The sequence below is a fragment of the Rhipicephalus sanguineus genome, chromosome 2 (genome assembly GCF_013339695.2).
Source record: "Rhipicephalus sanguineus isolate Rsan-2018 chromosome 2, BIME_Rsan_1.4, whole genome shotgun sequence".
NCBI classification, from domain to species: domain Eukaryota; kingdom Metazoa; phylum Arthropoda; class Arachnida; order Ixodida; family Ixodidae; genus Rhipicephalus; species Rhipicephalus sanguineus.
In genome coordinates, this window is record NC_051177.1 from 56,655,571 (window position 1) to 56,668,539 (window position 12,969).

At 45.8% G+C, this 12,969-nt stretch overlaps 1 protein-coding gene across 2 annotated transcripts in view; it reads left to right on the forward strand.

The window, feature by feature from the left end:
• LOC119383006 (uncharacterized) overlaps nucleotides 1–12,969 on the forward strand; it is a 39,600-nt gene that overhangs the window by 9,403 nt on the left and 17,228 nt on the right. The window contains exons 10-14 of one of the 2 annotated variants that reach the window (XM_049412379.1): nucleotides 579–680; nucleotides 4,011–4,300; nucleotides 5,496–5,619; nucleotides 12,010–12,117; nucleotides 12,239–12,346. In XM_049412379.1, coding sequence (XP_049268336.1) covers nucleotides 579–680; nucleotides 4,011–4,300; nucleotides 5,496–5,619; nucleotides 12,010–12,117; nucleotides 12,239–12,346 — 732 coding nt within the window. The remainder of the gene's footprint in view (nucleotides 1–578; nucleotides 681–4,010; nucleotides 4,301–5,495; nucleotides 5,620–12,009; nucleotides 12,118–12,238; nucleotides 12,347–12,969) is intronic. The other variant, XM_049412381.1, reaches the window with a different exon arrangement.

Here is a 12,969-nt window from a genome sequence, read left to right on the forward strand (position 1 = left end):
CAGTAAAATTTTTAGCTAAAGTGTAATTTTGAGGCAATGGGGAATGAAAGTGTACTGAAAAGCAATTTGCCAACTGTGGGGACCGAACCAACGACCTTTTCATTACAAACATTGTAGGGTGTTTTAACGCAAAGTGCAAAACTGACCACGTTGAGCTTGAAACAAGTGAACCTGCTTTCTTAGCGTTCGCCTGGTTAGGCTCTAAGAAGGGTAGCTGGAGTTCATATCATTTGCTTTAATTTTTTTAAGTTTGTGAACACTGCTATGAAGTTTATGTATAGTCTACACGTATAGCTCTGCTTAAACAGTCACAAAAGTGGTTGTTTTCTTTCTAATGTGTTAAGAAATGCACTGACCTACTTAATCTTCATTTAAGACATTGAGGCAATTCACTCTCCAGATAAAGTTTGTTCACTTTAGCTTCCTTAACTATCTTCTCCTTGGTTAGGGCTTTGAGTTTCAAATTTCACTGCAGGGTTGAGACACTGCCTGGCTTAAGATCAAAGCTGGCCTTGTATGTCCCTCAGACCTAAAGCTTAGCTAGCTGGTGCTAACATGCTTCTTATTCTTGTTTTCAGCCACGGGCCCTCATTGCACAAGCAGATAGCGCCACGCCATTACTTTGCCCAGATCGTCGGCCTTTCATCGTGATTAGTGCTCACCCCCAGGACAAAGACTTTGTGAGTGCTGGCATGAATTGTATAAGAAATGGTTAAAAAAAATAAGAAAGAAAACGTAATCTGCAGGGCTTCAGACGCCAACTACTGTGAAAGAATGTGTCATCTTAAGTTTCTCTTGCCGAGTTTTCAACATTTCCCTTCCAGAATACATACTCTTAGCATTGAGCAAACAAATATACAGTAAAACCTCGGTGATACCAATCTCACGGGGTTCACAAACATATTCGTATCATCCAAAATTCGTATCACCAGAAAACATGGAAAATCAATATGCGGCAAAAGAAAGTTGGCATACGCTTTGATTTAGTGTTTTTAAGGGCTGCAGTGACGTCATGAACAGCTCTGAATGATAGCCAGTAAAGTTTTTAGACGTCATCGATCATACTTGTACTCGTAAATATACGGTGCATGCGCGCGTGTGTAATTAATGAACCAGATGTGTTGTGCCCCATGACCGCTAGTAGCCCCTTCCTAATCTTACTACGCTTTTTTGCTGGACACCAGAGTACTGCGGCGAAAGTGATTTAAGAAGCGCTTTGCCCACAACAGATAGAGGCCAAGCTCCTTCGCCAAGACCCTTCGCTTCGTCTCTTGGAGTCTTCGTCCACCTTTAATGGGACTTCATGACGGACCCGCAGCCCAAGTTTGTCTTGTTTCATAGAACGTCTGATTGCGGGGACATGGCTTGCATGTTAACACGTTACAAAGATGTTAACTCAGTACAAAGAAGCTGCTGCCTTGAGCACAGGAGCACGAGTCAACGCGTCGGAAAAAAAAAGAAAAAGCGTGACGTCAATGTCATCTGTAACCTAAACGCGAAGGCGCCTAAAGGCCTCCAAGATTCGCACGCACTCTCTTGGAGGCAATGACGCACCGTTGATGGTCGCGCAGCGCGCATGCCCGCCCCCGCGCGTGACTGCCGGGTCTTTCGCGGCAGCGCGGGCAGCACCTGTTCGTACCTGTGCGCTAGAATACGTTCGTATCAAACTTCGCAGGGTGCAAATCGGTTCGCAACAACCGTACTCCAAGACATTGCAGGATAATGGGCCTTGGCTGGACCACAGAAAAATTCATATCACCCGGAAATTCGTGCGAGCCATGATCGTATCACCGAGGTTTTACTGTATTTCCTTCAGTGCGTCTAGTATTGTCTTGTATCTTTCACTTCCTCTATAAAGCTGTACAGCAGTCATGTGCTTCCCGACTCTTCCGAATTTTTCACAAGTTGATGAAATTGAGCTATGCTAAAATAAACTCCGAAGTTTCGCTTGTTGCACTTCGAAACTTTCATTGTAGGTCTCGTCATGTTAAAGGGATGTCTAAAGGGCTTGCTTTGAGCAAGTGAAATCAGCCACAGCAGTGTTGCTGAAAAAAAAAGAAACGCCGCTCTCTTCTACAAATTGACGTGTTGCTATTTGCTATTTCGTGTTTGCCACTGCTTGTGGGCTGTATGTTGTAAAGTGTATTCAATCATTGTCAGAGAAGTTCATATGTGTCCTTCAGGAGGTGTGTGCTTGAGGCAAATGAAAGAAAACCAATTCATGCAGAACCAACTCGAGTTGTTTTCTGTGTATGTGCGAGAGCATCGCTGAGTTAATTAAAAAAAAAAAAGAATCTTGTTGCTAAGATTGGGTAGCCTACACCAGTGAACAATAACTGTCATTTTGCGAACACCAGCTGGCGTTCGCCAATAGTAAGCAATCATTCAGCCAAAATTAGCCGACATTAGGAGTGTAAACCAGTAGGCTCATGCAAATAGTAAATTTTAAAGGGACACTAAAGGCAAATATTAAGTCGACGTTGATTGTTGAAATAGCGGTCCAGAAACCTCGTAGTGCTACTTTTATGCCAAGGAAGTGCTTATTTTGAAATAAAATCACGTTTTAGTGGTCCGCATCGCGTTAGCGCACTTCAAATCACCCTCCTTAAATCAGTCGTTCACACGACACTGCTGCCGTGCCTAGCGTTGCCCGCCTTTACTGCGCGGCGGTGTGCGCCATTTGGGCATCGGGCAACATCACATGCATGCGGCATTTTGTCGAACTTTCTGTCAGAGCGACTTTCACGAACGCGCAAAACACACGTGGCAGTACGCAATCCCGAAACTACCACTGAGACGCGACCGCGTGAGCAAAGTAGGGCTCCGGGCGGAGCACAGTTCGGCGAAAACGGAACCTTTGAACCGTGCGCGCCGCTCCCCATGGCAGCGCCACAGAGGTTCTTTTTTTTCACGAATCAAATGGAAACGAACAAACGGCATTTTATTACGTCTTTTGGTGCATGGAAGGTTCTTTTTTTATAGCTGCTAGTTGATTACTAGTGATTTATTGTAGGCAGACTCTCATATGTCATCGGGATCACTCCGAAAATGTCCCACTCGTGGCGCTCATCATGTGATACATTTAGGTTAATTTCTCGGTAAGTAGGGCACTGCTGTTGATAATATTGCCGTTTTAGAAGTTGTCATACATTGAGCTTTCACTCTAACATAAATTGTTATTTGCCTTTAGTGTCCCTTTAAGTTCGAAGCGAATAGTGATTTGGGTCCAGTAATTTCTAATCGAATTCGAATAGTATATATCACATATTATAATGAAAAATGAGCGTCTTTGTCATGATCCGACTAACGTGCACAATATTTTTAAAGTTGAAACAAGGCATATGCAAATGTCATTCTTTTTGGTTCAAGGGGAAGTGGAAGCAACTTTAAGTAGTAGCAGGATTGGACTTTCGGTAGAATGCAAGTGATAACCTCTAAAATATGTTACGTTTTAAAATTTACTATACTTAGAGTATGTAAGCCGGTGTAAGAAGCTTTTAAATCGATGTGAGGGTATATATATGCCCCTGCAGGTCAGAAGAACGCCAGTACTAGTACCCCTCCTTGTCATCCAGTCAGCAGAGCTTTTCTTTCTTTGTAACTTTTACGTTCACGAATTGGCAGGCATGTAGCCTTTTACGTAAAGCGTGGGCATTCAATTTTTAAAAATATATTTGTTTAGTTAAATATGGCAGTTCACGACTATATCGGTGTTTGTTACGTCAAAGCTTCAACTGTTTCGCCAAATTGAGGCGTGTTCTTGTCTTTCCTGTGCTCGTCTGCTGGCCCAAAGTGTGCGGGATCGAATCCCGGCTGCAGCGGTCGCATTTTGATGGAGGCGAAGTGCGAGAGGCCTGTGTAGTATTTAGATTTACCTGCATGTTAAAGAACTGCAGGCGGTCGAAATTTCCGAGGCCCTCCACTGTGGCATCCCTCATAATCATATTTTGGTTTCGGGACGTAAAACCCAAACGGTTATTATTCTCTCCTTCCTTTTTTTTTTGTACCAGTGTTGTCGGCTGCAGTGTCTCCTTGAGCGCAACTGTTACGAGGCCTGGTGCTCGTTGGATAGCCTGGGAACGCCTTCGGGCCCGTCGGGCGCCGGTGGTGCGTCCAGTCCCAGCAGCGGGGGCACCATCACACCCAGCACGCCCCTGCCCTCTTCCGTGCCAGCGTTCGGATCCCAGGACAGTCGAGGCACATCAGATTCACAAAGCATGGGGCACGGGCAACCACGGCCGCCTCCATTGCTTCGAATTCCATCCTTCCAGTTTTCTTGCAGTATGGACACTGTTGGCAAGTGACTGCCTTCGCACTCCGTGTTGAGCTGCGATTAATTTTTATGCTTAGTAGGCAACGCTATCAATGTTACCCCAGTGACACACATGTAGATGTCTCGCCCGTCCCGTCTTATTAAACAGTTGTTTTCTTTCTATAATCTCCTCCTATGGAATAATTGCACATCATACTGTCATACAGCTACAACTTGCGTTGCCAAATGTGTAACGTTTTATATGTGCATATTTGTGCTTCCAGTATGCGACAGAAATAGGCTTTAGTTACGCATTAACACTGCATGCCGAGGAAACGAAAACTTTATTTTTTTCACGATTCCTCAAAAGTGTGTCTGTAACGTGCACAGACATCACACAATAGAAGGTCCTCTAGCATTTCGCCTCCATCGACATGCGACCACCCCAGCTGAGGTCGATCCCGTATCATTTATGGGAAGAAAGAATATAGCAGACCATATAAATGCACTATTTGTTTGATCAGTAGATTTGGAGGAATAGTTCAACGACCTTGTGCACATAGCACGTCCTGGCTACTATTTCTAGTTAGTATTTACAAGTCTGTATTGTGCAAAAGGCTCCCCCAGCAGTGATAGAGAGGGTAAGAGACGAAGATTTGAAAGATACGTGCAGCTGTGATTGTAGTTTGAGATAACCAACAAATTCAGCACTGTTCACATGGTCAGCCTCCATTCGCCACATTTTATAAAAATTCACTGGCTTCTTTTCCATTAACCCTCAAAACTCAAATTGCCTTGAGTTACTGGTATGGCATGTCACAACACTGAAACATGAAATTCAGCTGTATGTTTCGTTTTGTGCAATTTTGTTTTCCTTTTGTACAGAACATTAGTACGTGACTCATTAAAAAGCAGCAGGTCAAAACAGTATTAAGAGCACGGCTTGCTTTTAAAAAGTATAGCTGAATACAAAACTTTGATCCCATAACTGGAAAAAAATTACTCGATGCTGCTGCAAAATTCAGTGCTTGATTAACTTCTTGGTACTACAGTAATCCATTCGGAATGTTATAGAGCAAGAAGGTCGAGTTTTTGCACCACCTAAGGTGTCATTGCAATCCATGAGCTTTCTCAACAGGCAAACGCTTACACAATTATTCAAATGTGTTGGTTTTGCAAATACTGCTTGTGAAAACTGGTATGTTCATGGAAATGTATATATTTGTCTTTTTCTTCCAGACAGTGACAGCATGTCAAACAAGGAAAGCAATCGGAAGTATGAGTTTCGGAAGCAGGTGTTGCGGGCAGAAGTGGTTATTATTGTTCTCTCGGAAAGCTATCTGGAATCCAAGGCATCTCAACAGCAGGTCACTTATATTTTCTTCCTTGTGTTCATTAGAATGTTTTCTTGGTTTGCTTGTTGCTGCGCCTGTGACAGTTAAATGAGAGGGGCATGCACAGATTGTGCATTGGCACAGATTGTGCATTGTAAGGGAAGTCTGCATGGTGCAGCTTTCTGATTGGTCTTACCAATGCGTTGTGTGGTGATACCTGGCGCCTGATTGGTCTAAACAATGTGTTGAGCGGTAATATGTGGTGGATAGGCGTGTTTATGGTTAAGAAACTGTCCTCCTTCATTTAACACAACAAAGTAATTTTGACAATGACCTTTTAGTACTCCTTTAAGCTGATTAAGCTGATATGATTTCATTTCGAAAGTTTTGTTTCGGAAGACCTACAGTCGAACCCACTTGTAACAGTATATTCAAGTGCCATGAAGATTCCATTGTTATAACCATAACCGATAATTTTTATAAATGGGTTGCATGAAAAAAAGCAAAATACAGTGAACTGCCGATTTTTCGGACATGCTTGAAAATTTGGACGCTTTCTCGGCACCCTTGTATGTCCCATAGACGTCATTGTATAAGCAAGTCCAAAATTTCGGACGCTGAAGCTTTTCGGCATCCGATTTTTCGGACTTTCTGCGTAAACTGCAGGTCCGAAACGGCATTAATTGCAGCCTCCAGCTCTGCCGCGTCTGTGAGTTCGAACCAGCGCGTTCGCGAGCCGATCCGTTTGCGGCCGTTTGAAGGGTAGCTTTGCCGCAATGCCGTGTAATGGGGTGAAGCCAATAAAAAAAATCTGAAGGAGCCACTGTCACGGTGCATTTATTTACAAATACTTCTGTCTCAGTTATTGAGACATAGCAGGAGTGGATACAGATGTTCAACACAATGGAAAAAAATACAGTTTAACAAAATAAATGATTTCGCAACTCTTTTTCAAATTGCTGAGCATCGAGTCTGCGCAGAGACCCATCAAGCTCATTCCATAGATCCACGGTCCGCGGAAAAAAGGAAAACTTAAAACAATCAAGACTAGCTCTAAAGGGCATAATATCTAGGGAATTGAATCGTCGCGTACGGCGTGCAGAAGCTGCAACAAAAGAAATGGGTGCTAGAACACTCAAGCCGGTGTGAACTATCTTATGCAGGAGGATGATTCGATCACAAGTGCGCCGATGTTCAAGAGGCTGCAGCGATAAAACATGCGCATGCGAACTAGGCGAGAACCGCCAGTCGTAGTGACGAAAAATAAACCTTGTTGCTTTTTTTTTAACAGATTGTAGCGTAGCTATGTCATGTTTGTGGTGAGGTGACCAAACAACCGACGCATATTCGAGTATAGGCCTGACCAAGGTCTTGTACGCTGTCAATTAGCATTCTTTTGTCAAGTTGCTTAACGTACGTCAGAGATACCAAAGTTTTCGAAAAGCCTTGTTGCAGATTGTCTCGACATGCGTGTGCCATTTTAAATTTGTTGTCAAAGTTACACCAAGGTATTTAAAATCCGTGACACGAGCTAGACTGACACCATCATTAGTATATATAAAATTAAGAGGCAGCTTCTTATTTGAAAAGGTCATGGCTACAGTCTTTTTGAAATTAATAGACATTTGCCAGGTTTCACTCCAGTTGCGGCGATGTCTTTACAGATAAGCACCGGAAATGTGCACAGGCGGGATAGCGGCAGGTGGCAAACGTGGGAGTACAGCTTAATCGCTAACACCACTTATGATAAGCATCTTCAGCCAACTGCTCGGTAGTGCATGTGGCGTAGTGCAGTTGTATATGCACTGCATGCATGTAATGGGCGATAACTAAGGGTGTGCGAATATTTGAAATTTCGTGTATTTTTTGTAATAGGCTTCCCAAGCAACGCTTAGCGGCGCTGCTGCTCCTGACAGGCAGCGCCATCACTGGCAGAAAAAGAGAAACTGGAGTGTAAGCAGCGAGCGTTTTCCCTTCTCTCCACCGCGTTGCTGCTCGCTTCTCTGCACGTGCAGAGCTCTCGCGGCGCCTCACAATGTACCGCCTGCAGTACGGGTTCAAAAAGATCTCACAACTGGACAAGCACTTCCGAAAAGCGAACTTGATAAAAGGAGAAAGGCTCGTCAATCACGTTAACGGTGAAGAGCAGACGATCGACGACAACGACGCCCGACTCAAAGCGAAATTCATTTCCCAAGTCATGATTACACCGTGTAGGGCGTATACCTCGAGGTAAGTCTCATTCTGTCGTGTTATAGATGAATAATGGTCCACGTGCACTCCGAAATGAAGCCGTACACGCTGTGGATGTTCTGCGGTGTGTACTACGAATCATATGATTGTTGTTTTGATATGGCATGCTTAACAGTAGCAGCCGTGTACTTTCGTGAACAAACGTTTGCGGCGTGCGAAAAAAAGAAATTACACGGCCATGGCCCCGTTTTCTGGGAAGGTTAGAGTCAAGTCCTCCGTGCCGCTGGAGAATCACCCGCCGATTAAGACGCGAGGCAGCTAGCTGAGCTTTAACCACTGTGAAGCAAGATGAACTGCTCGCCTCGTTTTTTCGGCTCTCGTGTCATGCTTGCAGTCTCTTTTTATGATATCGACTTGACAGGCGTATAAAACCTGCTGCGCGAACGCGCCTACAAAATCGCACAAAGTCAGAAGGTGACAGAAGGTTACTTCTAGGTTGGAATTGCAAAGCATGTATTAAGTGCCAGTTGTATTTAGCGGCTTCAATATATATCACACTAATAAAGTGACAAAAACAAAGCAAACCTGCAGAACGATGTCAAAGCTTGCTGAAAATGCACGGACGTCCGTACCGGCGAGATAAAGCAGCCTTCCCGACGCGTGAATTGCAGGCGCCGAACTTCTGACAATGTGCCGAGTTCAGTTGAATTCAACCAACCGCGCAACGCTAACGGTATAACACGAATGTGAACGTTCAGCAACGACGGGTAGGTCTCATGAGCACGGGGAATCAAAACACAAAGTTGTTTCACCTACAACCATAACTGGACTTTCACAATGCGAGAAGACAGCAAGTAATCATTACTGTAGTCGCTGCGTGCATGCGCCGCGTTACTTACCGATTCAGGTAGTCGGAACGAACGAAAGCGATGAACTCAGACAGCCAAAATAGAAGGCGAGACAGCGCTGTCGGTTATCCACGCTTGCCGCCTTTATTTCTTGTGCAACACGCCCGAGAACCGATACACTTTCACACGTGAATCGTGTGCCTTGGAGTTGTCTGCACTGTTGTGGCAGGCCACTAAACTGCAATACTTCGGACCTCGCTTGCGCTTCCGCGGGGTCGCTTCTGCCATCGCCGAAATGCGCAGCTTCGCACAGCAAGCCTCTCGGTTCAACGTGCCGAGCTGACGGCCCCCCGTTACCCGCACCGAAAGAAGAACGCGTGCGCACGTGGGCTACCGCTACCGTGAAAAGGGCTGAGTCGGCCGCGCATAAGGTTCAGAGCTTTCCGACAGAGCCGCAGTGCACCCGGCGCGGCGCTGTCATCGCGCCGCAAACTTGAGCTTGGGTTCCCTATGGGCGATAACTAGGGGTGTGCGAATATTTGAAATTTCGTGCATTTATCTCGCGCCCTCCGCATCGCTATTTGCTTCGCATCTTTGCTCCGGGAAGCGTTTTTTTTTTGCTTTTTTGCTTTTTCTCGGTCGCCTGAATGCTCCACCAAAACTGCAATTAACAGAAGAGTACAGTTGGGCGGTTTGTCTTAAGCGAATTTTTTTCCCATTGAGTCTATGGGAAACCAGACAAACAGTTCTCTGTTGTTCGGCATAAGCGAGAATTCGTCTTAACAGAGTTCGTCTTAACGGGAGTTCACTGTATTAAAAAAATATTCGATTCGTTAGCTCTAGCGATAACCCAAACGCGCTGCGCCGCTGTTCAAGCTGCCCCTTTGTGCGAAGCCGCTAAGCGTGCTGCACGGACGCGTTGCCTTTACAAACAAAAACGACTCGCCATCGCCACGCCCGTGTGCGGAGAGGAACCTAGCGGACGTGCCATAATGAACGCTTCCACGCCAAACACATGTGTACGATACAGCAAGCGCCCCGGCAGTGACGGCGTGACCTTCATAGGTGACGTGCTGCACACAGGTTGCAGAGGCAGCATATCGGCTTAAGAAATACTGGGTTGAGATCGCCATAAGTGTCAAGCCACGTGCTTCCCACTGCCTGGCACGAGAAAATCCCATGTCCATAAGCCTTGCTTGTTTTACTCGAAGTTCACAGAACTGCGCAGAATGAGGGGCGAGCAAGCTGACTGGTCGCAGGCAGCACAGGAAGTGCACTTGAGGAGGCCCATTCGTGTTTGGGCCCTTCATGTTTGTAGGGGTGAAAGGGTGACGGGAGAGGCACGCAAGGCCGTTGATTCTGAGAATAATAATATCTGGGGTTTAACGTCCCAAAACCACCATATGATTATGAGAGACGCCGTAGTGGAGGGCTCCGGAAATTTCGACCACCTGGGGTTCTTTAACGTGCACCTAAATCTAAGTACACGGGCCTCAAACATTTTCGCCTCCATCGAAAATGCAGCCGCCGCGGCCGGGATTCGATCCCGCGACCTTTGGGTCAGCAGTCGAGCGCCATAACCACTAGACCACCGTGGCGGGGCTTGATTCTGAGAAGGCTGCAGGATGGCTGCTATTGTATGAGTGTGCTGTAGCCATTGGTGAGGGTGTACCAGCGCGAATTTTTCGCTTTCTTCTTTCTTTTCAAGGATTTCATGTTCCATTACCTTTCAGAACGGACATCTAGCAGCCAGACTTCATTGTTACAGTGCAGACCACTTATAACGTAACCGCATATAGTGCAGGACCGGTTATAATGCGGTCTTTTTCGACTCCCGTTTACCCTCCCATAGAACCGCATGTATACGCATACCGCTTATTGTGCAGTCCCCCAAGATGAAATACCGTTTATAATGCGGTTGCGGGAAAATATTTCTGACAAACGCGGTAGCGAGTGCGGTTCTCAAAGGAGGTACGCCGCTGGGGAGGGAGCGACGAGGTCGTTACGAAGGGCGAGGGCACGCACAGTGAACGAACGAGGGGCGGAGGGAGGAAAAAGACGGCGGCAGCGCTGCGCGGGCTCGCCGAGTGGGGAAGGATGGTGGTTGCCTAGGCGACGGAGTAGCCTTTGCACCGGCGGCGGCAAGGCTCCGCCGCTCCGCGGCCGCTTGCCGGCAGCGCGTTCCGCGTGGAACGTACGATCGCGCCCTCATCAAGTGCACTTAAAAGTAAGTTTCCTGTCGGGAAAAGCGCCGTCGACTCGTCGTTATCACACTTATCACACTTTCTGCAGATATCGCGTTTGCTACCTCGTCCGCAAATTGAAAAGTTTTGCGGCTTCATGACGCGAGCTTTCGCCTTTTCTGCCAGTGCGCGGACTTAAACGAGCTTGGCGGGCTTTTGTCGCCGTTGATCTCCCGGCCGCGAACACATACTTCGTATCACGCGCGCTGTTCTTGGGTTAGTGCTTGAGTGCGATCTTTTCGACCTCCGATCTTCTTGTTGTCTTGGACAAACTTCCCGCGACAACATGCTGAACCGCAGGCTAGGCCTAATCAACGTTGGTTGCTTTTCGGTAGCGGTCGCGGGCGATAAAAGTTGCGGTTTGGTGCGGAATCAACGAAACTTTTTCCGATGGCTGCACTTGAAGGGAAGGGAATCATATCGTTAATGAAAACGAGGGCATGGTTGGCACATGCAACTCTCGAATGGTGGTTCCGGATTCGATTGCAATGTCTTGGGCATCGCGTGCGCGCCCGTGAAATCGAACGATCGGTACCGCTCAGCACGTGAAATTTCGGTCGCGATTCGACATGGTTTCTGTGTAATGCGCATACCTCGAGGTGGCCTGAAACGTAGTCGGCGAATTTCCGCGATGGCACTTTGTTTTGTTTGCTTTTTTCCCCCGTGTTCATTTCGTTGGCAATGCGAGTCTTTGGCGGTTAATTTTTGAACATTCGGAGATTTAAGTGGTTGTAAGCGCCCCAAATCGCATATGTCGATAATCGGACACGCGAGGCTACATGCTCAACACGTTTTGCGCAAGTGCAGACTTTGAAGAAGGTTGTTTTGGTTATAGTGCGGTACCGCTTATAGTGCGGATATTCGCGACTCCGGCGACTTACGTTATAAGCGGTCTATACTGTATAACCGATAATGCGGCATGTGGGCATTGCTGTAAGCGGGTTATTTCACCATAGAAAACATACAAAAGTTGACGGTGCAGCAGTTTTTCATTGTTATAACCATTATATTGTTAAAACCAGTATCGTTATATAAGTGGGTTGGAACTGTAGTACCGGTTCTTGTTCTAAATGGGATCTTTGGATTTGTCCGACTTACTGAATGATTCACTGTGTTTCATTTCTTTTGTGTTTTTACAGGCTTGCTACTGTCTTTTGCGAAAAAAAGTGGTAGTTGTGGGCTGCACCGAAAAAGAAGTGCCTATATCAATCCAGAAACGCTTGCAATTTGCAACTATCGTGAACAAAGTAAGTCTAGTGATGAAATGTTCGGCATTCAGTCTAGTGATAAATCTAGGCATGTTTTTTCAAGCATTTAGAACTAGGAGGGTACGCACTGTCTCACCTTCTGTCTTCTCTTATGACGTAGCAGGAATTGGACGACTGGGAGTGCCAGTTGCTTGAAAGGATTGGCAGACTCTTGAAGCAACCTGAAAAACCAGTTTTTGATGCAAGTTTAGAAGAAACAACATATTTGGTATGCTTACATTGCAATTGCTCCTTTCCCATAGGGTAGATGTTTCAATATTTTTGATTTCGCTGTGGAAATGTTTCATCAACCTATGTTTTATAGCAGAAGTGTTTATATATTGCGGTAGGGTTTGTTGAAGGGCTAGATGGTACATGTTACTTTGAAGGGAAAAATCAGCGCATAGACTGGACGCAAGAAAAGAGGCACACAACACGAGCGCTGACTAATTACTGAGTGTGCTTTATTTCAGCAAGAAAATATATAGGAAGTAAAGGTGAAGAAAGAAAGGACATGGCTAATTAACTGCACATTGATAAAGGGAGACAGCAACATCACTTTTGCCTTGTGTCAAAACAGCATTAACTACTGTGACGAGTACACAATCTCTTTTCCAAGAAGAACTACCGATGGTTCACTGACACATGCTTCCGTTCTTGTTGATTGCAAAAGCTTCATAGATTTCACGGACTTTTAAAGGGGCCCTCCAACACTATTCAACCCCTCATTTTTTACTTGCAGGTTCCGTAGACTGATGGCTGGGGATAATTCTAGCATAGGTCTAAGCACCGATATCAAATGATTTAGTATTTCAATCATGCAATAAAGGCGCTACATCGCTGCTGACCGCA